Source organism: Emys orbicularis, chromosome 15 (assembly GCF_028017835.1).
Source record: "Emys orbicularis isolate rEmyOrb1 chromosome 15, rEmyOrb1.hap1, whole genome shotgun sequence".
Classification (NCBI taxonomy): domain Eukaryota; kingdom Metazoa; phylum Chordata; order Testudines; family Emydidae; genus Emys; species Emys orbicularis.
Genome location: NC_088697.1, coordinates 21,744,637 through 21,772,080, shown reverse-complemented (window position 1 = coordinate 21,772,080; position 27,444 = coordinate 21,744,637). Strand labels below are relative to the sequence as shown.

The 27,444-nt window shown below is 44.4% G+C and overlaps 1 protein-coding gene across 4 annotated transcripts in view; it reads left to right on the top strand.

Annotated features, from left to right (window-relative positions):
- APLP2 (amyloid beta precursor like protein 2) overlaps nt 1-27,444 on the top strand; it is a 72,662-nt gene that overhangs the window by 22,523 nt on the left and 22,695 nt on the right. For all 4 annotated transcript variants that reach the window (XM_065417224.1, XM_065417222.1, XM_065417221.1 and 1 more), the window contains exons 2-4: nt 20,282-20,455; nt 21,541-21,670; nt 26,141-26,253. In XM_065417224.1, coding sequence (XP_065273296.1) covers nt 20,282-20,455; nt 21,541-21,670; nt 26,141-26,253 — 417 coding nt within the window. The remainder of the gene's footprint in view (nt 1-20,281; nt 20,456-21,540; nt 21,671-26,140; nt 26,254-27,444) is intronic.

Below are 27,444 nucleotides of genomic sequence, written 5' to 3'. Positions count from 1 at the left end.
ATGTAATCTTCAGTGTCCTCCTGGTTACCCTTCAGCTCTGAAAGCCTGCAATATTTGCCACTGAATCTAGTTAAAGACAGCAGTTCTGAGTTGGGCAATATTTGTTCAGGGAATGTTCCAGTTCAGTTGATCTGGACTCGGCCTCTCTAGGGGAATTGTAGAGGGTGCTGAAGGAACTTTGTTATGCAACCTTCAGCATGCAGTGAAGGCGATGCTGAACCATGGTGTGGCTCAGTCGCCCCTGGCTGAGGCTAATTTACTCTGCTTAGAGTACCAATTTGCCTATCTGCACTTTGCAGTTCCAGAGTGCAAATGTCTGATGGGCAGATTATCTGCCCAATGACTCATGAATGCTTAGTTTATGGAGCATAATAAACTAGAGTAGGTGGGGAAATAGTTTTCCACAGCCTCCAATTAACAGACTCTAAAGAGTGAAAGATCATAGGCTAACAAATCTCGGCCTCTCTAGAAAGGCAAAGCAGGATGCAGAACCAGCAAAGAATGTACCAAGTCCTGAGGACTCCTCATATATTATGCACTGTATCTGCAGCATATGAAAATATAAAGTGTTAGTCTCTTCAAACACTGTATCAAGCCTGTATATTGATAACAAAGCTGAGAGGGAATTTTAGTTTCAGCTGCAGCTCCTGCATTCAGTTCCAGTTAGCTGTTTGTACTGTATTCCCCATCACAAAAGCCAGTAAGGTACAAGCAGATGAAAATCTCTACCTCTTCCAGCAAGTTAAAAGTAAGCCAAAGACTACTTTGCTGCCATCTAAATTCACAAGCAAACACAGGCCAGTATTATCAGCTCACACCAGATCTGCCTGCGGACAGTAATTCTTCCTGTCTTGGACCCCTGCCCATGTGCATTATTGTAATTATCAGCAATTTAAAAAAAAAATAAAGCAATAAAGCTAGGATGAGCTGCTAGTCTGTAGATTTACTGCCTGCTGCGTCAGGCATTAGTCTTCCTTGGTTCCAGCCACGAAGCCTGCTAAATAAAGGCCGGAAGAGCAGCTTGGAAAAACAAAGCACGAAACACAATTTGAAGCACAAAACAAGTTCTCTGTTAACAAGAAGTTATAAATCCCACTAAAATTGGTGAATTTCAAGCATTATATTCACACAGTCAAGTATAAAATCCCTCTGCTTTCTACAACTTTCCCATTAAAATGTTGGCTTCCTGAATGCTAGCCTGCCCTAAACCATCATTTCACAGGCGACGTTAAATGCAATTGCATTTTACAGCCATGTGAATGCTCGAAGGCTCTTTTGGACCCTGCTGTATACCTTGTGCCCTGGAAGGGTTCAATCCTACATCATGAAGCCAGGGGTTCTGTTTTTTTCCTAAAAGCTTCAGATTAAAACCTCAGATTGGACTGAAACAGTTGAAGCTGTACCCAGTAGAGGCATCTGTCCAATTTTTGTTTATAATCTCATCAAGGACCAGCCTCCTCTGTAGATCAGGGAACCACGTGAACTCCAGCCATATGGGTGGCAGAAACATGCCACTTGTAACTGCGCCAAAAAACAGATTAATCCATGTACAAACAGCTGATATGTTGGTGCTACCAAGGAAGGGGGTAAAATATTTGGTATAAAAAGAGTGCTTTCTTAGCGCGCCCCCCCCCCCCCCCCCCCCAAAAAAAAACCTTTTTCAATTCTGCTAAGCAGTGAATTTAATCTTTGCTTCAAAGGAACTGCTAGTATTCCCCAGTGCATTTAAATGAGTTCGTCTTGTATCCTCCCAATACATGGATATTGCATCACCATAGGAAGGGCTGCAGTTGTGACAACTCCCTTGTTGGACTCCAGACAAGAATAGGAAATACATTTATAGTTGTTTGGTTTGTTTGTGGGATTTGTGGCTTACTTAATATAGGGTAACTTGTATTTTGATGGAATAAAGTCAAAGATGTTAACATAACCCAGTCACTGTCCAACGTTAGTTTTAAACAAGGTTTAGGGTGTTGTCATGCTGCCAGGAAAGATTGTGAGCCAATCTCAAGGCAGACTGTCAGAAAACAAGGGCAGACACCTCAAACTGGTGGTATATTGTATTATTATATTTCACGAAGCCAGTAACAAATGATAACTCCTGGATCACTATACCAGTCTTATCATGGAGTCTCAGACTGCCCCTTAGATCCTCCAGCCTATCCTGCCACTCAGACAAACTGAGATTTGTGATAAAAGGATATTAAAACCAAAATTCACACCATCAGGTTTCTCCAATCCCAAACGATCAGTCACTTATCCAGATCAATTGGTACTTTGGATCTCACACCAAAGATAATGCTGACAGTTAGTTCTCTAGTAAACTAACTAAAGATTTATTAGCTAAGAAAAATAAATGAGTTTTATTGAGAGGTTAAAGCAGGTAAAAAAGATTAACAGGTGAGCCAAAGTTTGTAAGTCCAAAATTATAGCAGAGATGTAGTAATCTGTTTTCCCAAAAGTGTCTTCTGGGAACCCAGATGTTTCTGGGGATTTCCACTTTGTGTTTGATACTTTCCCTGTAAGAGTCCAAACAATCAGATAAAGAATCTTCCATTTGAATCAGTACTTTAGTTGCTCCTCCAGACAACAGTCTGAACAGACTTCACCCACGTGGGCCAGTGAATTTCCATTGTCAAACACAATGGCCCTTGCTTTGAAGTTAGCACTCTTCTTCTTTTTACTTTTCCAAGCCTCCAGTCACGTTTGATGGGCAATTTAATTACCAGGATATACACAATATAAAAGATAATATAGTAGCAAACAACCACCCTTCATTAGTTTCCATGAAGCTTACACATCAAGAACATTCTCATCTTAACACTAACATACACTTTTGATCTAGGGTTAACTAATTACAGGGATATACGTAATGTAATGCAGTAGCAGTCAATAGGTTATACATAAGTGAAGACAATGCCACTAACATTTTCATTTGAACTAAACTAACACACAAGTGAATTGGTCTGATTATGCTACAGTACCTTTGACACTCCTTTTGATTTCTGTTGGCATATGAGTGAATTAACTTGCAGCCCTGTCCTGAGTTGGCACCAGGGTAGAGAGCATCACAGTGGTAAACCGAGAGCTGGGCCCGCTGAGTACCATGGCAAACACACCATTACAAATCCGTATCTTTTATTAAAGATACAGAGAAGAAGGAAAAACAAATCATTTTAAATGTCAAGTTTTCTATAAGGCTTTCACTTTAACAGCAGTCCTTATTCACTTTCCCTTTGGCCGGAGAAAAGTTTTAGAAGGAAGAATGTTCTTGTTTGACGTTCTTTTAGATGGTATCAGAGATGGTGCTAACTGTCCTTTCGAGGGAAAAGAGAAGTTAATTGAGATGGACTGGAGCGGTTTCATCTTTTAGAAAACATTAGACAAACACAAGGAAGAGAAAAGAACAGTAAAGATAGAAAATGCAGCTTCTCCGTGATGCTAACTTTCACTTGCAACATAATTGCTGGGAAAACACAGGCCCAACACAGATTTATCAGTCACTCTGAGACCTGGCAAACTTGTACCAGCCTCCAGCTGTTTTAGGGCATTGCTTTTAACTGCTTCTCTAGTCACAGGCTGACAGCAGTGTTGCATAATAACCAGTCTTGTCTGGCCGAGCCAAACTCTTAGAAGGAAAAAATGGGAGAGAGGAAAGAAGAAATAAGATGGGGAAGGAAAAGAATACATAGTGACTAGACCGTCTCACATCCCAGGTAGTGGTTGGGATTTAGCTGGAGTCAGTAGAGGTGGGCAATGTCCTCTGGCTTCCTCTTTCTGGCATGGTCTGGTCAGGACACTTTCTTTTAGGATTAGGATGAAGAAGGTCCCAGGGGAATGATGGAGGTCGTGGTCATGATGCTGAAGCTTGCTCCAGTAGCCAACCTTTCTCTGAGGGAGTGATGGGTGGAATAGCCCATCCTCTCATTATTTTGTCCACTAGTTAGGCCTAGTTTCTGACAGTTTTTCATCTCTCACTGTCTTGTTTATCAGGCATGAAATTACTTATCAACATAGCCCTTGAATGATATCTGTAGTCCTTTTTGTTTGTACTAATTCGCGGTCTCCCTTTTGCAGTTTTTCCGTCAACACTTCTCTTGTAGGTTATTGTGACACTTTATAAACTTTCACTCACTTTTACCTTGTGTGCTTACCTGTTTAAAAAAAAAAAAAAAAAAAAAAATTCTAGCCCCAATTATTGCACCAGGTCTATGCAGCAACGTGGTGGAGAAATCCCCACATTGTGCTGCTTACTCTGAAGTATGAGTCAAGCTGCATTGAGTGTACACTGACTTATCAGCAATATTACTGCCTGGGGCTTATGCTCTAGCTTAATAATTAAAGAGAAACCGCAGTGATGGATTCCAATACCCTGAAGCGAAATGAAGATGTATCACATGCAAGCTGAAATTTCAAAACTCTTAATACCTGATGCTGTTTTGTATCACCATAACAGTAATTGGGTTCTGGTGCCTCAATGCTGCCATTCCCTGCAGGAAACCCAGTCTGTTGACCTACAAGCCAATCCAGCAAATACACTTCCTTCTGAAGAGCTGAGTACCCTCAATAGCCATTCATCTGTATATGATCTGTGGCCGCTCAAGCCCTCCTAATTAGGACCCTACCAATTTGTGGTCCATTTTGATCAATTTCACAATCATAGGATTTTAAAAATTGAAAATTTTGTTAGCTATTTAAGTCTGAAATTTCACGGTGTTGTAGGTGTAGGTATCCTGACCCAAAAAGGAGTTGGGTGGGGAGTTGCAAGAGGTTATTATAGAGGGGGTTGCAGTACTGCTACCCTTACGTCAGCGGTGCTGCCTTCAGCACTGGGCAGCTGGAGAGCGGTGGCTGCTGGCCGGGAGCCCAGCTCTGAAGGCAGAGCTACCGCCAGCAGCAGCGCAGAAGTAAGGATGACATAGTATGGTATTGCCACCCTTACTTCTGTGCTGCTGCCTGCAGAACTGGGCCCTCAGTCAGCAGCCACTGCTTTCTGGCCATCCAGCTCTGAAGGCAGCAGCGCAGAAGTAAGGGTGGTATGGTATGGTATTGCCACCTTTACTTCTGTACTGCTGCTGGTGGGGTGCTGTCTTCAGAGCTGGGCACCTGGCCAACAGCCACCGCTTTCCGGCCGCCCAGCTCTGGAGGCAGTACAGAAGTGTAAGGGTGGCAATACTGTGACCCCCCTAAAAGAACCTTGCGCCCCCCCCGCACTTCCCTTTGGGGTTAGGACTCCCAGTTTAAGAAATGCTGGTCTCCCCCCGTGAAATCTGTATAGTATAGGATAAAAGCACACAAGACCAGATTTCATAGGGGGAGGAGATTCGTGGTCTGTGATGCATTTTCATGGCTGTGAATTTGGTATAGAATTTGGTGATTGGTCCTGCTTTGAGCAGGGGGTTGGACTAGATGACTTCCTGAGGTCCCTTCCAACCCTGATATTCTATGGCCCTACTCATAATTTGTGGCCAGGGCTTTTCTTAGTAGTATACAAATATTAGAGGCTGGAGTTTGAGTAACTTCCGTTTACTAGAAAAATCTCAAGTGGTCTGATCCAATATGGCAAAATCTGTGCTCGTATAATGAGAGAGAGGGTGTTGCTCAGTTAATAGGTAAACTTGAAACAAACGAAGCGTACTTTAGTTTTCCTACTCGCTGTATCCTTAAAAGGGATGGATAAATTTGAACAGTAGTGTAGTTCAATTCTAAGATATGGGGTAACTGCATCTTTTGCCTTGGGGTGTCAGCTGATCATCCGTGAACTAGGAACGAATCTTTCCTCCATGTACAGAACTGCAAAATCAGCTGTGTGGAAATATTGGGCTGGATGGACCAGTGGACTACTCTGGCATACCAAATGGGAGGTTTCTGTTGTGAAATCAGTTTTTCTTATTGGTACTAAAATCTTCATAAAGCTAAATTTGTCACCTTATTCATTCAAATGCTAAACAGTCTCAAAGTATGGCAGCTTACTGTTGCATTAAAAATTAATTGGAAATTTAAACCATTTTCCAACTTACTGGTTTAAGTAATAATTGTAAAATAAACTTTATTTGCCCTAATGAGAGCCTATGCATGCAGATCTTGTCCACTATATAATAGACCTGACAATAGGTCTGACTTCCAATTGGGGCACACTGCAAATACAGAAAGTAACACTGGATGTAACTTTAGTATCTTGACACTGAGTTTGAATCCAAGTGCTGTTTGAAAAGTGTAATCAAGAAACAACAATTTTCAATAACAAATGCTCCAGATTACCTCTTTGAAAGCAGTATGCTGCATCAATAAATCTTGTTTGAGGAAAAATGAATCCGAGCTCCTGTGATTCTCCTTTTTGCTCCGGTTTTGTGGGAATATAGTCTGGGACCTGCTTACTAATCTGTCAGATGACGGTTGGACAATCACCTGTAACATTAATCTTTGAAAATTCAGAATGGAGTTGAGTTTGACTTTCTGCAGAAATTTTGCTGCTGGTAGAGGAACTCTCACTTCCTGTTTCAAAAAAACAAGGCATAATGACTTTCCTTTCACAAAGGGGAAACTTAGAAGAGTAGCTATCTTGATGAAAAAAAATCCCCTGATCTGCCCATAGAGTTCTACATTAAAAAAGTAAACTATAATTTTAATACTTTCTCTGCGTTCCCCACTCCCCCCCCAAAAATAAAAATTAAAAAAAAATGTTGAAGCCTGCTGAAGAATTGGGACAGAAACCAGTTTGTAGTTCCCACTGACAAAATTATCTGAATTGAGGGCATATTTACACTACAGCAGGGGTCTCAAACTCAAATGACCAGGAGGGCCACATGAGGACTAGTTCATTGGCCCGAGGGCCGCATCACTGACACCCCCCTCGCTGCCCCCGGCCCGGTCCCCACTCCACCCTTTCCATGAGGCCCTTCCCCAAAGTCACCACCCCAACTCCGCCCCCTCTCTGCCCCAGAGGGTGCAGGAGGGGTGTGGCAGGGGCTCAGGGCAGGGAATTGAGATGCAGGGTGCAGCAGGGGGCTAAGGGCAGGGAGTTGGGATGCAGGAGGGAGTGTGGAATGCAGCAGGGGGCTCAGGGCAGGGGATTGGGGTGCGGCAGGGGCGTGGTATGCAGCAGGGGGCTCAGGGAAGGGGGTTGGGGTGCAGCAGGGGGCTCAGGGAAGGGGGTTGGGGTGCAGAAGGGGTGTGGGATGCGGCAGGGGGCTCAGGGCAGGGGTGTGGGGTGCAGAAGGGCTGTGGGATGCAGCAGGGGGCTCAGGGAAGGGAGTTGGGGGGCGGGGTGCAGGAGGGCTTCGGGCTCTGGCCCGGAGCCGCTTACCTAAAGTGGCTCCGGGGTGGCAGCGGCGCACACCGGGGCTAGGGCAGGCTGCCTGCTTCCCTGATTGCCCCGCCCCCGGAAGCAGCTGGAATCATGTCTCTGCTACTTGCCAACTCCTCCAGGTACCTCCCCCGAAGCTTCCATTAACCGCGGTTCCCCGTTCCCGGCCAATGGGAGCTGCAGGGTGTGTGTGTGTGTGCCTGGAAACCAGGACAACACACAAAGCCCTCTGCTCTCCCCCAGGCTGCAGGGACGTGATGCCAGCCTTCTCAGGGAACGGCTCGAGGGGGGCAATCCCGCGGGTGTAGTTTGCCCACCCCTGGCCTGGAAGTAGGCTGGGGAGGCGCGGGCCGCGTGTTTGAGACCCCTGCACTACAGACACTATACCAGCATAGCTGTGTCGCTGTAGCTATGCTAGCATAATCCTGTAGTTTATATGCTGTCTACACTAACAAAAGGGGTTTTCCGTCTGAACGCCATCTCCCCAGATGACAATAGCTGCTGTTACACTGGAGACTAGGTTGGCATAGCTGTGTCAGTCCCAGGTATGGATTTTTTTACACCCCTGACTGACAGAGCTGTGTCAACCTAAATTAAGTGTAAACCAGACCAGTTTCTGAAATGGCTGAGAGCTCCTTCAGAACTGGCAAGAACAGAGGTTTGCATTCCACATGTTGAGTCCCCTTGTTTGGGATCCAAACTACAATTTTGCAAGTGTGGGATTTTACCAGTTTTTTGTTAAAACCAGTGTATTATTTTAATTACACTTGGACGTCTCAGAAATCAGGAGGTTTCTGGAGAATGAAGGATTTCCCAGTAGCCTATGTGCATATAAATTGGCTTTTACTAGTATGCTAAAGGACTGACCATAATAGCATTATGTAATAGCCCCTTAAAGCAACATGCTTTGGGGCCTGTTGCACGCTACCAACAGAGGCAATGTTACCACAGAAGTGATATCCATGATGAGTTTAGAACCTCGTTAGTCTCAAGTTGAACAGCTAACCAACTCTGTGCTTTATTGCCATGAAACTCAATATCTGCCAAGTCCCAGGAAAATGGATTTTGTACCAAAATATCTCTGCACTTCCTGTTTACTTCCCTTAAATGCGCATATCTGTGCAAATGCTAGTGCAAATAGCACCTTACTGCATTATTTAGCTAGTAGGCTCAGGCCAGTCTGACACTGAATTACTACTACCTAGGCAAGTGACTTCAAACCAATGGAACTTTGATCCACTGGAGACCCTACATGCAAAATAAGCTCAGATGAGTAAAGGAAAAGCTTTCAAGGGGAGTCCTGTCATGTCTGCTCGACTCTGTAAACGCATTACTAGATATTTCAGTCCTTGAGTGGTGTCTGAAATTGGAACTTAGTACCCCATTTTGCGTGTGGTACAGTTGGAGAGAGGACTTGGTAGTTGTCTGCACCAAGTGGAGTGGTGCATATTGGAGCTCTGGTGTTGCATTTGCTGTTAGAGGCTGGAATTGATCCAGTGAGGGTATTTATATTTTTTAAAAAAAAATGCGCAAGTTAGAGCTAGCTGAAATGGGCATCAGGCCCACCTGGAGTTCTTTTCCCTAAGCGGTTGCTTCGCCCACCATTTTCTGGCCCTGTCAATCAAAATTGCTTCCTGTAGCTAAGCGCTATTGGCAAGGCTAACTTCAATCTGTAAAATCTTTCCCTTCCTGCCGGTGTGTTGCCTGTGAATCTTAACAGTGAAATCTGGCTGCGCCAGCTCTGAAATCACCATTTAGGTCTCAGTGGTATATTGTAAGCCTCAGTTTAATTTTATTAAATTAATAATGCTATTTGAAGATGGATTAGAATTGTCCCTTTAAAGAACAGGATGATCAGCTTCAAAAGAGTCTGTCAAACCCTTCCCTCTGAACACCAAAAAGTTGTACTTAGGGCTCTCAGCCATGCTGCACGTGCAGTAACCACTAACTTCCCATAGGTCATCTAGTAACCTAGAGTAAGCTGAGGGTGTCTTCATAGCTATTACACAAACACTCCAAATAACGTGGGGTTAAGGCTCCTGTTACAGATGTTTATCCTATCTTGCTAATGGGAGAACAGCATTTAATAGCGTGTTTTTTTTTGTTTTTTGTTTTTTTTTAACAAGGGATGTGCAAGACTGGCCCATCTCCAGCGTGCCTGGTTGCCTCTTCATTTTGAAGGTTTGGCCGCCTACTTTGTAATGATCCTTTCTGTGGCTGAAGTCCTACAGTTGAATAGCTATACCACTTCCCTCTCCCAGAGTCATCTCAAATGCCTCTAAAAGGTCTACCCAGTTGGGACCAACGCTAATAAAAATTGATGTTGCCGTTTAACAGAGGGGAACAAAACCCATGAGAAAAATTAGTGTCTTCAACTTGCTGTCCACTCTGCAATGTGGAACTGGTAATCCTCCTGCACGAGTGCCAAAGCACATGGTTAGGGAAGAAGTTCCTCCTCTCAGCTCCTTCTCTCCCACATGCCCCTCTTTTGTAAAATATAAGGCCAGGTGGCTTCCTGGGATCTAACGTAGCTGAACTCCCTTCAGACTATCTTCAAAACCTCCATGAAATGGAGAGCTCGCTGCTGGCAAGCTCTAGTGGATTGTTATAAAACTCTCTATCTGAGGCCAAATATCAGTGTGGAAATGGTTTTATTTTATTTTTTTGCTCAGTTTTGTTAGAGTGCTTTCAAATGTGTACATTCAGTACATACTATGTTCTCTCAAGTAGGACAAGATACAAATGTGAAAATAGTTAAACCTCTGCGATTGCTGGGAGTGGAGGGTGGCTGATTGGCTCCCATCTCTAAATCTTATCCACAGAGATTCTGCCTGGGGTTGAAGACTGTTGAAGACAACTTTTATGTACCATACAAGTTCATTAACTTATTGGAGCAGCTGTGCAATCCATGAAAGGCTTCCATGTGATTAAAAGTGATGCAATCAACTTCTTGAGCAAGTGACTACACTAGTTTATTTGGCTGTGAATTAAGGTTTAGACTATTCCAAGTAACTATGGTAACAGCACTCCACTGATAAGCAAGCTATTTAAACAATCTGAGGAGGAAAGAGATCTTTGCCATAGTACCAAGGTGGTAAGCTGAAAAGATAGCAAATATAAATGCATAGCATCAGTGTTCAGAGGCAGCGTGGACTTGATTTTGTAGATGTCTGTATTTGAACAAGGTGTATATGCATACAGAAGTTCGTGTGGACGGATTTAGCCTCCCACATCTTTCTGCCTATCAAGGTGGTATCAGGGCATCCCCTCACATACAGGTGTCTACTCACATTTGGTATACTTCTTCTGAGGAAGCCTCTTTCAAATATAATGCCCTGATACTGATCCGTATGATTTCCAGTTCCTTCAAACATACATAGTCCATGCATAACTCAAATACTACATTCTGTTCAGGTGCTACATAGCATACGAGAGACACTCCATCTCAAATTTCTGTAGGCAATACATGCTATTCATCTATTTGTGAATTGTTGTCTCTGTTGGCTAGCATGTCACCAAATGACAAGCTTTAATTAGGCACCTGTGGAAAGCCAAACATAAATTTCAGATCCTGCAACACAGTAAGTCTTGTGCACTACGGAAAGCATTAGAGCCAGGATGGGAGCAGGTAGGGGTCACGTAATGAGCTTATAAACCAGAAGGCAGTGCTTCTTGTTGCTTGTGTCTAAGACATAAGCTGGGAGAGTCTTAACTGTAAGCGGGGTCCTATACATCATTGGTTGCTTGTGATAAACCTGATACGTCAGGAGTAGATTTGCTGGTTTTATTTTAGATTTTTGTACTTTGCCAGAACTGTGTGTGAGAGGAACCAATCATGTTGTAAGTTGACTAAATAAATAGTATTTTCCCCTGCTAATTGGTTTATCCTACAATACGCCGCTGTGGAACTGATGGGATCTGACAGGCTAGCCCCATGAGCAGATTGACCTTTGTCTGGGCAGATAGGGGATTCATACTTAGGGAATTTTGTATCCAAGCCTGTCTGTTCATACAAATGTATAGCAACGATGGTGCCAGGAAGTGGGAGAGGAGAGAGGTGTAGGAACCATCATACAGCTGCCTTGGACTTCTGCCACATCTCCCTTTTCAGCCCCAAAGAAGCTTAGAGCCTGTATCAAACTTCTCTTTTTGTATGGCGGAGGGACACTCTTCGCTTTATAGCCTCATTATTGAATTCCTCATTCACTGGTTTACAATGGTCTTGTCAGCTGGGGAACCTAATTGGTGTATTCCCATAAGATAAGCCATTCTCTCCTTTTACAATCTTTTGTTCGTCTTGGTTTTCTTGGGTATGTAGTTGGGATGTAGTAAGTCATTACAGCTGTATTTTGTCCATTCAATGGGATTTGGGTACTTAACTCCCTTTATGCTTGTGAAGGCTGGCATTTTCAAGACCTCTCTAAAACAGAGATGATCTCTACCTCACAGGTATGATGGGAGGGAGGATCAGTTCATGGCTCTGTTTTGTTTGACCTTGTATATTGTACAATAAAAGAGCCCAGAGGAGAGGCTACATCTAAGTGTGGAAATGCCGTGGTTTAGGTGGAAGGAGGATGCTACCATAGTAAGGAAGGCCAGGACTTTCCAGAGTTTGTATAGTAGTAGCAGAAACTCCCATGCTGGTCTTTGGACTCAGCACTCTGATATTCCGTTTTTTGAGTGATGTGTGGTGGCTTGGGGTTTTTTGGCCATTGTGTTCAAATGCGCCATACAATCAGATGAAACAGCCACTCTCTGGTACCCACAAGGGGGGGCCCTTCAGGGATAACCGTGGAAGAGGAGTTGATCTTGAGTCCAGGCAACTGAAGGTTATGAAGTGCTGTCTCTTTTCCTGGAAAGACAGATGCTCCGGCATTGCAGTGATGAGTGCAGTATAAAAGCGGATATCTTGCAGTCCTGCATCTTTTTAGCAGTAACCTGATAAGCAAGCTAGACTGGAGCTTTGTTCCCAGAGAAGGCTGACTTTCCTAGGCCAACTTCTGTCTTGCCTTGGTATGTCCTTTGGCGAAGTCATCATTCCTAGGCTTGCACTTCATACCTACCTACTCCCCACTGGGATGTGAGAGAAATCTGTTAAGTACCTAATTGCATATACACTACTGGCCAGAGGCAGATTAAAGTTTTTTGTGGGGCCCTGTTCCCCCCACACATACACACAGTCCTGCCCCCCCCTTGCAGCCCCCGTTTGCTCCTTTCTGCCTCCCCTTCCCCCTCACTGAGCTTCCAAGACCAGAGAAGCTTTGTCCCCCAGGGCCACAGCAGGGAGCCAGAGCTCCTCATAGACTTTAAGGTCAGAAGGGACCATTATGATCATCTAGTCTGACCTCCCGCATGATGCAGGCCACAAAAGCTGACCACCCAATCCTGGAATAATTCTCTCCCTTGACTCAGCTGTTGAAGTCCCCAAACCATGATTTAAAGACTTCAAGTCGCAGAGAATCCTCCAGCAAGCGACCCCTGCCCCATGCTGCGGAGGAAGGCGAAAAACCTCCAGGGCCTCTGCCAATCTACCCTGGAGGAAAATTCCTTCCCGACCCCAAATATGGCAATCAGCTGAACCCCGAGCATGCGGGCAAGATTCTCTAGCCAGACCCCCCGGAAAAAAGTTCTCTATAGTAATTTTTAATATCCCATCATTGACCATTGTTACTAATTACCAGCGATGGCACGTTATTGACCTATTGACTAAAATCACATTATCGCATCAAACCATCCCCTCCATAAACTTATCAAGTTTAATCTTAAAGCCAGAGAGGTCTTTCGCCCCCACTGTTTCCCTCGGAAGGCTGTTCCAGAACTTCACCCCTCTGACGGTTAGAAACCTTCGTCTAATTTCAAGCCTAAACTTCCTGACGGCCAGTTTATATCCATTTGTTCTCGTGTCCACATTAGTACTGAGCTGAAATAATTCCTCTCCCTCTCTGGTATTTTATCCCTCTGATATATTTAAAGAGAGCAATCCTATCCCCCCTCAGCCTTCTTTTGGTTAAGGTGAACAAACCGAGCTCCTCGAGTCTCCTTTCATACGACAGGTTTTCCATTCCTCGGATCATCCTAGTGGCCCTTCTCTGTACCCGTTCCAGTTTGTATTCATCCTTTTTAAACATGGGAGACCAGAACTGCACACAGTACTCCAAATGAGGTCTCACCAGTGCCTTGTATAAGGGAACCAGCACCTCCTTATCTCTACTAGAAATACCTCGCCTAATGCATCCCAGGACCGCATTAGCTTTTTTCACGGCCACGTCACATTGCCGACTCATAGTCATCCTGCGATCAACCAGGACTCCGAGGTCCTTCTCCTCTTCCGTTACTTCCAACCGATGCGTCCCCAGCTTATAACTAAAATTCTTGTTAGTCATCCCTAAATGCATAACCTTACACTTCTCACTATTAAAGTTTGCGGATGATACAAAGTTGGGAGGTATTGCCAATTCGGAGAAGGATCGGGATATCCTGCAGGGAGATTTGGATGACCTTGTAAACTGGAGTAATAGTAATAGGATGAAATTTATCAGCCCACTCATACATTCGGTTCCGAGGTCAGTAATAAATAGATTAAATAAAATCGGACCCAAAACCGAACCTTGCGGAACTTCACTGGTAACCTCCCTCCAATCTGACAGTTCACCTTTCAGTACGACCCGCTGCAGTCTCCCCTTTAACCAGTTCTTTATCCACCTCTGGATTTTCATATCGATCCCCATCTTTTCCAATTTAACCAATAATTCTTCATGCGGTACCGTATCAAATGCTTTACTGAAATCGAGGTATATTAGATCCACCGCATTTCCTTTATCTAATAAATCGGTTCCTTTCTCAAAGAAGGAGATCAGGTTGGTTTGGCACGATCTACCTTTTGTAAAACTGTGTTGTAATTTGTCCCAATTGCCATTGACCTCAAGGTCCTTAACTACTTTCTCCTTCAAAATTTTTTCCGAGACCTTGCATATTACAGATGTTAAACTAACAGGCCTGTAGTTACCCGGGTCACTTTTTTTCCCCTTCTTGAAAATAGGAACCACATTAGCGATTCTCCAGTCCAACGGTACCACCCCCGAGTTTACAGATTCATTAAAAATTATCGCTAACGGGCTTGCAATTTCTTGCGCCAGTTCCTTTAATATTCTCGGATGAAGATCATCCGGTCCGCCCGATTTAGTCCCGTTAAGCTGTTCGAGTTTGGCTTCTACCTCGGATACGGTAATGTCAACCCCCCCTCCTCCAGTCCCAGGCTGCAGCCAGGGTCCAGGTGCTGGGGTGTGCCCCGCCCTTCTTGGTGCTTCTGCTGGGGAACAGGGTGGGGGCGCTGGGCCTGGGCGTGCCCCACCTAGCGCTTGTCTGCTGGGGGCAGAGCGCCCATTTTTCTGGGGGCCCCAATTGGCTGTGGCCCCGCCCATTGGCTAATCTGCCATTGCTGCTGGCCCTGTCAACAAATCAGTGTGACTGCCCCTGTGGAGTGCCTTGCAGGTATTGCCAGGCCCCTGTCCCTCTGGAGGAGGTTGCATCTTCTAGGGTGGTTACTTAGTACTCTGGAATGTGACACCAGGGTAGAAGAATAGCAATTGAAGCTTCTCTCAACTACTGCCTCCCCTTACACCTCTAGGGGTATCAACACTGCAATAAAACACCTATGGCTGACCCACGTCAGCTGACCCAAGCTTACAGGGCTTGGGCTTTGGGGTTGTAAAATTGCAAGTGTAGACATCCGGTCTCAGGGAACTGACAAGCATCTACTCTGTCCACAAAAGAAGCTGGAACAAACCAGTGCATTATGTAGAGCAGATCTTATTTGCCATCTGCCACAGCACAGGCCCATAAGTTAACTATAAGAAGCCCAGACATCTACCCTACAATTTTATAGCCCCACAGCCTGATCCCGGAGAGCCTGAGTTGCCTGACACAGGCCAGCTGGGAGTGTTTTACTGCAGTGTAGACCTACTCTAAGTGGACAGGATGGGCGAGGGAAGGGTCATTCTTGGGGCCTTGCTCCATCTCAGCCTTCCATGAAAGAAACACAACCAAGTCACTTAAACCGTCTCCTTTCTTTTGAGACAGTGGCTAAGCTATAAACTTGCGCTCTCTTTCTCTCCCCCCCCCTCCACATATTTAATTAAATTTTGGATGTGTGGTCTCTTGTGTGAGATGGCAAATAAGATCTGCTCTAAATAGCAATTCATTTGTGCCAGCTTGATTTGTTGACAGAATGGATGCTTATCAGTTGCCAGCATGTAAATTACAGACTTAAAACAGTTTTTAGAGATTGCTGGACAGGGCTCATGTTGAGCTATAGCAAGATCTGAAATGGTTTTGTGTTAGCAGTGTTCTGTTCCTGGAATATGGATATTAACAGGGTTTGTATTGAGTGGTCCCTCCCATCTCCAATCATCTCGTCTTCTGAAAAGATCTTAGCCAAAACTTGGCTTCCATGTTAGTCTGTAGTGTAGATGCTGAAGCACAGACTTGTAAACATGGAGTCCAGAGACATGGGTCCCACAGACCTGTGTCTGTGCTATTCTGCTAAATTAATCTGGGTGATTGGCGCCTAGCTCAGGTGTGAGCAGCCCCACTGCAAAGGCCTGCCTCAATTACTGTGTCTTCAGTGTTTCTGCATTCGCCCTTGTGTGTCTGGGGGTAAATCCCATGGGTTTTTGTGCTGAGGCCTGGTCTACACTACAAAGTTAGGTTGAATAAGCTGCCTTGCGTTGACCTAGTCGTGCATGTGTCTACACTTAAACTTGTATCCACTGATGTAAGCTCTCCATTACGCTGGCATAATAACACCACCTTCCCCAAAGGTGTTGAGCCATGATTGATCTATTAGGGTCGACATAGTTAATAACTTCCACATTCACACTGTGTCAACCTCAACAGTCCTCCAGCAGCTGTCCCAAAATGCTTGACACTGACTGCTCTGGTTGCAATTATGAACTCTGCTGTCCAGGGGTAATGGGGACCAGAAGGCTCCCTCCTTCTTAAAGCCCCGCCAAGTTTTGGAATGCTTTTTTCTGATTGTCCAGCTTGGGGAGCACACCTATTAGCTCTCCATTGTTTGTGCACAACTGCCCAACCAATTATCCCAGCTACATGATCCAGACACACTCTGGCTTGGAGTAGACAGATATTAGATCTCCTGGGCCTGTGGGGAGAATAGGCTGTGCAAGCCCAGCTGTAGAAATATGGGCATCTATGAGCAGATGGCAAGGGGGATGCAGTAGAGGGCGTATGACAGGGATCAGCTGCAGTGCCGTATGAAAGTAAAGGAACTGTGGCAGATCAGGAGGCCGGGGAGGCCAACAGTTGATCGTGTCTCTAGATATGCTGCAACATGGCTAGTCATATTGAAAGCACCCACTTAATTGATTATACACTTTGATACACTCATAGGATCAGTGACAAACAGTGTAATGAATATAAATGTATGGCAGGCACAACAAAATTAATGGGTGCCTTGTTAGCGTTACATTCGTAGATGCTCACCAAGCACCACACAATTTGTATCAGGCCCCCAAATTGCAGGAGCACAGTATACCACAAGGCATTACTGTGGCTTGCTGTTAAAGTGCTCTTTCAAAGCCTCTCTGAGCTGTAGAGCTCCACACTGAGCTCTTCTGATAGCCCTTGTATCTGACTGTTAAAACTCAGCAGACAGCTGCTCCACCACCACCTCCTATCCCATTGACATTTCTTCCCCCTGTGGATCACGGATACTATGCAAGACACAGCAGGCAGCTATAGCCATTAGGATATTTTTTTCACTGAGATCCAATCTTGTGAGTAAACAGCAGTGTCCCTTGAATGTGCTTTTGGTAGATTGAACTGTCATTCTGCACCTGCTGAACCAGTAGCTAAATCTTTCCTTGCTGCTGTTGAGGTGAATGGTGTACGGTACTGCTTATGAGCAAGAGGTAGATTGGGTCCCCCAGGATCACTCTTGGCATTTCAACGTCGCCAGTGGTAATCTGCAGTCAGGAAAGAATATTCGTGTTTGTAGCTTTATGAACAGTCCTATGCTCTTAAAGATGTGAGCATCACGCACCTTCCCTGACCAGCCAACATTGATGTTGAAGCATCCCCAGTGATCCCCCATCGCTTGCATAACCATACTAAAATAGCTTTTTCTGTTGATGGACTCTGGCAAGGTGGTGTGGTGTCAAAATAGGGATGTGGATGCCAACCATCTCCCCACTGCAGTTTGGGAACCCATGGCTGCAAATCCGTTCCTTACACCTTGCATATTGCTGAGTCACAACCCTGAATAGCAGGCACTGATTAATGACCCTGCACACTTGCATGACAGTAGCCCCCACAGTGGATTTTTCAACTCCAAAATGACTTCCATCTGGCTGGTAGCAATAGTGTTGCAAGTTTCCACAATGCGATCGTTTCTCCGCTGTCAGTGCAGCTCTTAGTCTGATGTCCACGTGCTGGAGCGCTGGGATGAGCTCAGCATACGGATCAAGGGATGTGGCTTGCACACCCGAAAGTTTGGCAGCCACTGCTCATCATCCCAAGCCTGCATTACAATGCAACTTCCACCACTCAGTGCCTGTTTCTCCTGCCCAGAAGCGGTGCTCCACTGTTTGCAGCTGCTCCGTGAACCCCGCCAACAATCTTGAATTGTTTCTTGCTATGTCCCACAGCAATCTGACCTCCAGGAAACGATGTTCCCTGCAGCTTTTCTTATGTATCTGGGAGTACCGGAGGCCCAGACACGCAATGCTCATGATAATGGTGCAGAGCTGTGCAGGCTCCCTGCTTCTGTCAGAGATGGTGGATAGTGACAGGTTCTGAGCGGGTTTGTGGGATTTTGAAAATAGGTGTGAAAATTATGGGATAGAGATGGCATTATGGGCTGGAGAAAATTGCATGATGGGAATTTGACCCCGCACTCTCAATCACTCCTGCATGATTCGTTTGTTCCCAAAAGACTGTTTTGGATGGTGGAGTGTTGCATGGTACCCAGGGTGCACTGCACATCAAAAGATTCACTCCTGGTGAATACACACAGCGCTGATGCAAGGAGCGAAGTATGCACGTGCACAAGCAATATACTAACTGTGGCGGTTTTTTTTTATAGTAATGTACCTTGTGTTGGCAATAGTTTACAGTGTAGACATGCCCGGAGATCTCCAGGGTTCTTGCCCTATCAGTTGTGGAATAATTTGACTGTCCTCTGGGGGGGAATTATAGGAAGAACATAGAACTATCGGCACTTGAGTGTTTTCTTTTTCTGGCTTGCATCCTTGCTGGTAAGTGGTTAGGTTCCAGACAGTTAAATCAGAGCCCCACTTTTAACCTATATCCCAGCTGTATAAGCTAGTGTGGGCTTAAAGCACCTCCAAACCAAGTCAGGTTTATTTGCATGGATGTAGGGAGGGTGGCTTGTTGGGCTAAAACCCAGAAAAAAGCCTGGGTTAACTGTGCAGTGAAGTTCTACCCCAATTGGGTAAGTGGTTTGAGTAAATAGCAGCCAGTCCCTTATCTGTCTACTTGAGGACAGCCTAACTCTCACGAGGTAATTGTAGATTCTTGTGGTGATATCAGGAAAAATGTGTAAATATTGAGTTGACTTTATCTCCTAAATGCCAACAGTATGCTCATTGCTATACAATCCCTGCCTCAAGGTGTGTTGCAAAATCTTCTCTGGTAGTGATTCAGAAGGGGAGTGTGTGTGACTAGTCATTATGCAGGTTAGTTTCTCTAATTTAATATATAGCAACTGGTGGCTGCCTGCAGCTTGATCCAGTTGAATTCTTCACTTGATGGTTCAATTGCCTGCTTTAAATTTACTCTTGTTGACATAGGTTAATAGGGACCTGTAGGCAATGGAGTGTGAACAGTAGTGTGTGTGTGTGTGTGTGTGTGTGTTCGGAAGGTTAAACAGGTAGGGAAGGTTAGTGGCCTAAAGCCACAGTGTCTGCTAGGGAAAAGGAGCCCTGAGACAATAATGCTCCTTCTCTAATTGCTGCTAGTCCCCTTGTCTGAAACACTTACAACAATTCGCCATGTTCAATGCTTGAATTGCTTTAGAATTGTGAGTGGATTTTGGTCCACCTGCCTTAGCCTCATCGCTTTACAAGGACTATTAAAAAAAATAATAAGCAGGATGTTGAATTTCCAGTATAACTCCAGCCTCAGTGGCATGATGAGTCCGCCTAATCCCCGCCTCTTGGTCAGCTAGCAAGATTTCAGAAGCAGCAGCCTGACCTTTCCTTTCCTTTTCATTGATACATTTGCTGTGTGCCCAGAAGATGGGTCTGTACTGGCATGTGCTGCAAGCTTCTATCGTATGACTCCATGCTCAGTTGGTGGTGGATGGAGTGGACGATGGAATTTTGCATCAAGATTGTGCCAATACAAATATCCATAGGACTGCACAAAAGGAGGGAGGGGATGGCAGGCTTTGTAGAGTTCATTAGCAGCTCCTTGGCTCTTGTACCATGTATTTATGGGGGCTGACTCTTTCCAACTTCAGAAAAACACTGATTCGGAGTCTCAACTTCCCCCCCCCCCCCCCCATTCCATTTCTCAGCAACAGCCTATTTAAAACTCTGAGCAGGCCTGAGCTAGTGGGCAGTCTTTCTGTTGGGATACACAGGAAGGGTGTTGCTGTTGGGTGGGTTTCAAGGGCCCTTGTTGGGTACTTCTAGCCGAGGACTTTCTCACGTTAACTATTAACGTCACTTTTCCTCTGTGTTGGTGTTTGGAGGTGAGCTCTTGAATCTCTGCAGAAGTCTGTGCCCCAAAGTGTGTTCTGGAGTCTGCAAATGACTTGTACTGGTCTTTAGTAAACTATCTAATGCTGTGGAATGATAGAGGAAGGGTGGCAAGGCTTTAGAGAAGAAAACTTTGTACCCCTTTTAAAGGTGACTAAAACAATTCTAGTTCTCTGAAGCACATGAAACTGACTGCTTCATATGAATAAACGTATCTTCATTTCTCTCTTCACAGGCGCTTGCAGCCAATGCTGGAACAGGATTTGCAGTGGCTGAGCCTCAGATAGCCATGTTCTGTGGGAAGCTAAATATGCATGTGAATATCCAGACTGGGAAATGGGAGCCTGATACTTCTGGGACCAAGAGCTGCTTTGGAAGAAAGGAAGAAATTCTACAATACTGTGAGGAGGTGAGATTCTGCTCTGGGGCTGAGCTTTAATTGCTTTCCAGATAATTATGAATCTTCTGGTAAACCACTTGAGTTCCCCACCTAGTATGCTTGCTGGGTGAAAGCTCAAACGGAAGACTTATTTTACCACTACGTGGCACACTGTTTCCATAATTTGAACTTCAGTGTACAGTTGAAGACCAAAAAAGTTCTGTTGATCCTTTTCTCAGACTATCTGGGTATCGACTTAGACTGGGGTTTTCAAAGGAGCTGAAGTGAGCTAGGTAGCTGCTAAGTCTCATTAAAATTCAATGGGACTTGGGTGCCTAATTCCATTGGGCTCCTTTGAGCATTCTTGCCTTAAGCTTTATGACCAAAACCAACATGTACACTTAAATCAGAATATGTGCAAAAAAGTGTAACTGCTGTCAGGATTCCAAGACCGCATTTCATATCGACTCTAAATATTTGAAGTTCATTCTTGTTATCATTGGCATTACATTCAGGCCACCACAAAGCTGCTAAATATTAGGGAAACATCTTTATGAAAATATTGACAGTGTTTGAAAACTTTTTATTTCTTTTTACAAACTCCCGTTCCCTCTCCAATATGCTCTAGAAACTCAGCCTTACAAAATCTATTTATCCCCTCATCTGAGATGAGGAACGCTGACAAGCAAATAACTTGTAATTTTTTTATTTTATTTATTTTGGGTAGCATGATGCAGGTGGTAGAACAGACTGCGGCTGGGCTAACCAACTTTCATGACTATTTTACAAGTCTGATATAACTAGTACTGTATCTTGTTTACGTAGCACTAACTAAATATAAGCCACTGTCTAGACTTGTGGAGAACTTCAACAAGACATAGCAATCCTATTAATACATTCTACACCTTAGGTTTCCTTAACCCAATTAAGGTGAATGAGCTTGCTTTAGTTTAGAGAACCAGTTGGTTTCACGTCTCTTCTCCTCCCCTCCCCCCCCCCCCTTCAGTATTCCTTATTAAGAGAGTACTTGTATTATGTCGCTTTGTGTTTTTTGCCAGTGTTTTAGCGTGCATGTATCTCGGTCTGTGTTTTTAGCATATGGGTTTTTTGAACAGATCTATCCAGAGCTTCCGATTACAAATGTGGTAGAAGCCAACCAACCAGTCAGCATTGACAACTGGTGTAAGAAAGGCAAGAAGCAGTGCAAGGGCCACACCCACATTGTTGTGCCCTACAAGTGTCTGGGTAAGTACTTAATGTGGAGCAGGCCTCTAATGAGGGAAATAACTCGTTCAAACATCTTTTCCCTTAGGTATCAGAGGTCACTATCTGGTTTGCCCAGAGAAGAAACCGACCTTCTAAAGGGTTTTCACATCAGATCCCCACTTTTGTGTCTAGGTTTCTCTAAAAAAATATTATTTTATAAGATGAAATTCTATACACTTTTCACCAGATCAACAGCTTGATAACTCTCTTGTAATAGTGACTGGCATGGAAAAGGAATCTCCTCCCTCCACCCCCACCTTTATGCCACGGGCATGAAACCCAAAGGCTATTGTATTAGAGCATCACAAACGCTGGGCTTTAATACTTTGATCCTATTTCTGTGAAGCTTTAATATTTTGTTCCTTGGAGACTCAAACACTCAGGTGTGTTCGTATTCCCTGCTTTGGTCTTGGCAAGACATCTCTATTTTTTTAGGCTATTTATATCTAGCTGTTTCAAATGGTTCCTCTTTCTTATGACTGGAATCCCAAAATGTCTTCTGTTTTAACTGCAATTGACCACTAGACGGGACATGATTGATTAAATTGTACTTATTACTGAATCTATCGATCAGGCAAGATGTCTAGCTTTTTTGCAGCCGAGGCTTTTGACCTGTGACTTGTCCCAACTCCCATAAGCACATTCTGCCCACCCCAAGAGTTACCAGCAGACTGAGCTTGGTCTAATTTCTTGTCTGTTCTTTACTGAAGCAGATTTGCTCAGCTACTTGCAACAAAATTCTATCCTATCTCATCGAACACTGTTACAGTTGCAGGAGGGCTTCATAGGAATTGCTCTGAGAATCAGTTTCTCCTCCTAAAGTGCTTCAAAGGATTTTTGCATCCATTTGAGGACTGAATGCAGCTGGAGTCTAGCTAGGTAAAGTAGATCCACAGGATTATAGGGTTGTTTTGCCTTTCTCTGTAACATCTTTCATAAGAGGATCTCAAAGCACTTCACAAACACTAATACCATCCTCTCAGGGGTGTTTTGCTACTAAATATGTTATCTTTACTTTACACGTGGGGAAACTGAGGTACAGAGGATAAATGGCCTGTCCATGGTTATTCTGGGTGCCTCTCACAGAGGTGAGAATGCAAGCCAGGTCTCCTGATGGCTGGCCTACTCCATAAGACACAAGGCAATCCTTCCTCAAGACTGACCTTCAACTAAGAGCCAAGGCTTTTAAGATGCCTGTACTATAGGACTGTGCCCAACATTTGACCTGTTTTAAATCTGCTGTGTAATATCCCCTCTCTCCTAAACATACCTAGCCAGCATCTTGCCCACTCTGGAGTCTGTAGACAATTAGGACAGTTTTGGAGCAGTGCTGACATGCAAGTAAACATCTTAGTTTAAAGTAGAGCATGTAAAGACTGTCAAGCTTTGGAGGACAGGTCAGTCAATGGCTATTAGCCAAGAAGGTCAGGGTTGTAATCCCATGCTCTGGGTGTCCCTAAATCTCCAACTGCCAGAAACTGGGACTGGACAGCAGGGGATGGGTCACTCAAAATTGCCCTGTTCTGTTCATTCCCTCTGAAGCGTCTGGCACTGGTCCCTGTCAGAAGGCAGAATACTGGGCTAGAAGGACCTTTGGCCTGACCTAGTATGGCCGTTCTTATGAAAATGAAGGCCCAGCATGTAGGGCAACTTTCTTATTTTTGTTTTCCCAGTTTCAAGTGATGGGGTGTTTGTTCAGATAAAACACACCTTCATTGTTAGGCTAGATTTCTAAAATCACTTGTAAACAAATGACCTGTGCCCTGGGAATGAAGGTCTGATTCGACTCCAATCAAAGTACCTATTGTTCTCATGTACAAAGTACTTCTGTGTTCCATTTGTTGCTTCTCTCTTCCATGCTGCACTAATCCCCTGTCCATCTTCAGATAGGATCTCACTACCAGGTGAAGTTTAACCTTTTGCGCACTGTAGATGAGGTTTTTTAGTTTCTTAAAGAGATTGGGATGAGACCCTCTTAGCACTGTCACTAAACTGTAAAATAAACGTAACAATAGGATGATGGGTGGAGGACTGAGTTTGAAGTGTGAAAAGGCAAACTGCCGACAGTTCTGGTGAAGCTGTTAGCAGGGAAACGCCTGACCTGGGTGGCTCTGATCTCTGAGGGTACCTCTACACAGCTGTTAAGCAGCTGGCCCATGTCAGCTGACTTGAGCTTGCTGTGCTAGGGCTGTGGAGCTGTAGAATTGCTATGTAGACATTTGAACTCAGGCTGGAGCCTGGGCTCTGGAACCCCATGAGGGGAGTGTGTCCCTGAGCTCCAGCTCAGGACCTAATGTCTGCCCAGCAATTTTTAACCCTGCAGCCTGAGCCCCATGAGCCTAAACCAGCTGACCCGGGCTATCCATGGCCGTGCTGCAGGACTCTTATTCTTGTGGAGATGTACCCTGAAAAGGGGGAGAGCTTTATAAGCACTGGGGCAAATATTCCATAACACAGACTGTGGATGTGTTCTGTTCTTAAATTGTGTCCATCCTTCAGTAGAGGAGATAACTTTAAACTTATAAGGGATGGCAGGAGATGGAGACCAATACCTCTCTCTAGTTCAAGAAACTGAAGAATGGATGTGGCCTTTATTACTTTGCACCTGTTTTCAGATAACCTACTTCATAGACTGAGTGTTTTGACTTGCACACATCCATGTGCAGAAGAAATGTTTCTCTTAGGGTTCCGAAGTCTTTGGTATTATGAGTAGCATAGGCGCTGAGTCTGTGGGTGCTCCCCTGGAGCACTTACAGAAAAAAAATGGTGGGTGCTTAGCACCCACTGGCAGCCCCCCTATCAGCACCTCTGCCTCCCACCCTCTGTTTCACAGTATGCAGGAGGCATTGGGGAGACGGGAGGAGCAGGGGTGGGAAGAGGTAGGGCAGGGGTGGGGTCTTGGAAGGGGTGGAGTAGGGGTGAAGCCTGGGGCAGAGCCAGGAGGAAGTACCTCCCGGCCACATTAGAAAGTCTGTGCCGATGATTGATTGGTATGGGATTGCTGCAAATTTGTGCACACCCAACCGTCAAGATTCCTTTTGCAAGGGACACATTCAAGGTTAATTGGCCAAATATTTCAACTCTCTAGATCAAGTTGAAAGACTCTTCCCCTTGGAACTGATGTACTTGAGTTCAGTTTTTAAACTAGTCAAAGCATATACTGTGTTAAGTTTTTGACCATCATGTAAATGTCAGACATGAGCTAATGCAGCCATTTTTGTTAGACTACAAGTCTCGTGTGTGGGTGTTCATTTTATTTCACATGGGTTTGTTGCTCCCAAACACCTGGTTTTAAGGTTTTTTTTTCTAAACAGACTAGGAGATTTGGGCATGTCTGAGTAAAATTACTGGAAGATGCATCTAAATCCATTAGACTATCTCAACTTGAGCCTATAATGTTAAACCTTCCCAGTCATAAGGTCTGCCAAGGTGAACTTTCTGCCTAATGATCTAGAAAGTGGTGGTTATACTGGATCTAGTCTGGCATATGATGGTTATTAACTCAAATTGTAATGGTTGTTTAGGTTTAACTTGCTTTAATCCCTGCTAATGCAGAAGTTACAAAAAATACCACAGAGCAAACTGTTCCAAGTTGGAAGTCTGTAGCTAAGGTTTTGCCAAATACAAAAATACAGAGTTGGTGGTTAGGTGTACGTCAGAACACAACATAATCAGTTTGCCCTGAGCTTTACCCAGTTGTGTGGGCTTCAGGGCTTTTATTTTCCTACTCTTAGCATTTTGGCTGGAGTATCCAAATTGGGAAACAGTTATAGCTATGGCTGAGTTGCCCTGAGTCTAGTTTCAAATGCATGGTACCCAGAACATGGATTTTAATCTAAACTCTGAAACTGCCTCAACAAAGCTGACACAATGGAGTGAGTTAGCGGTCATCTCTTCTTGCATAAGCAGAAAATGGCTAGGGAACCCTATAGTCATGGAAAATGCTCATAGCAGCAAATAACCAGACTACTGAAGCTTTTTGGCAACCAGGAATAGCTTCTTCCATATGACACTAGCCAGTTTAGGAATTGGCTGATTATTAAAATTGTTTAAAGAACATCATTTAGGCAATCCTTTCTTTGTGAGAAACTTTTTCACAATTCTCTGCAGATTCCATGAACAACTGTTCATTGACATGCTTTATAAACTTGCATTCAGCTTAACCTGCAGGCTTTTGGCAAGCATATTTCGTTGTTCAGCTTCTCCTACTTTTTGTTCTGAGCTCCAAGAATAGAACTAGAGGCTCTGTATTAGAGCAGGTCTCCAAAGGTGCCTGTTAGTCTAAACTGGGTCATTAAGATTCGTATAGCAACATACAGATTCTTAATGGGGTCAGTAATGAAGTGCATTGTTGAAGATTTTAATGCTAGTCATCTCTTGAGTTTGAAGGTCAAACACGTATCTGACAGGACAAGAACTGTTATTTGATAGAAACTTCTTGTTTTCCAGTGGGTGAGTTTGTAAGTGATGTCCTGCTGGTTCCAGAGAAGTGCAGATTCTTCCACAAGGAACAGATGGATGTGTGTGAAAGTCCTCAGCAGTGGCACACTGTGGCCAAAGAGGTAACAGGATTAACATGACTGTCACTAGATCCAGATACAGATGTACTTGGTCTCCTTTATTGTTACATCTGAACAATCACAATGTTATCCTCACAGCCGCTCCTGTGAGATAGGAAAGTACCATTATCCTCACTTTATGGATCTGGAACATAGGTACTCTGTTAAAACTTTCAGAATTTAAGAACCTCAGTCTCCTTGGCTTTCAGTGAGATGTAGGCTCCTACATGTCAAGTCACTTGCCCAAGTTCACAACCCTGGTCTGTGGCAGAACTGGGAATTGAACTCTGGTCTCCCAGTCTAGCACCCTAACTACTGAACTATCCTTCCTCCCAGGGATGAGGACCAGAGTGGTGGTGAGACATCTTCATAGATGTAGCACTCCATTTCCTTAAATGGAAGGTCAGATTTTACAGTATGGTGGTTGGAGCTTGGAATTGAGTGCCCATTTTGGAGTAGTGTGAGACAGACTAGCTCCTGTACAAGTCTCCGCTTTACAGGCATGTCCCACTTTCCCAGAATGAATAGAGTCCATCTCAGGGCCGCCCGGGGGGGGGGGGCAAGTGGGGCAATTTGCCCCGGGCCCCACAGGGGCCCCCGCAAGAATATAGTATTCTATAGTATTGCAACTTTTTTTATGGAAGGGCCCCCTGAAATTGCTTTGCCCCAGGCCCCCTGAATCCTCTGGGCAGCCCTGGTCCATCTTTCTCTTTGGCTGATTTGATTTGGCAAGAATTATGTAAATTCTGTGCACACTCAGCTGGTGATGAATGGATGGCAATATCTAGATTTACATTTCAATCTTATCTTCACTAAGACCAAGTGGTTTAATTAGTCTCTCATATGAGTACATGCTCTGTATTGTATCAGCTTTGGAGCAGTAAAGATTATTCCCATTTTTTTCAAAGCTTTCAGAAAGCAAAGCTATTTTAAGAAATCTGTACCAGTAGACCACCTATTAATTGAGGGCCATCGTGCCAACTTCTAAGTGGTTGTTCCCAGCGAGTTGAATCATTTGCCTTCAACATGTAGTTGACAGCTTCATCCAGATTACAAGCTTGGATCATTCCCTTTGCTTTCCGAAGTATGGATAAAAGAAATACAAAAGAGCTCCAATGTACACAATAAAGCTTTCATTATTTCACTCATTGGTCAGGCCATGAAACCATATACATACGCAGTTTCAAATAAACG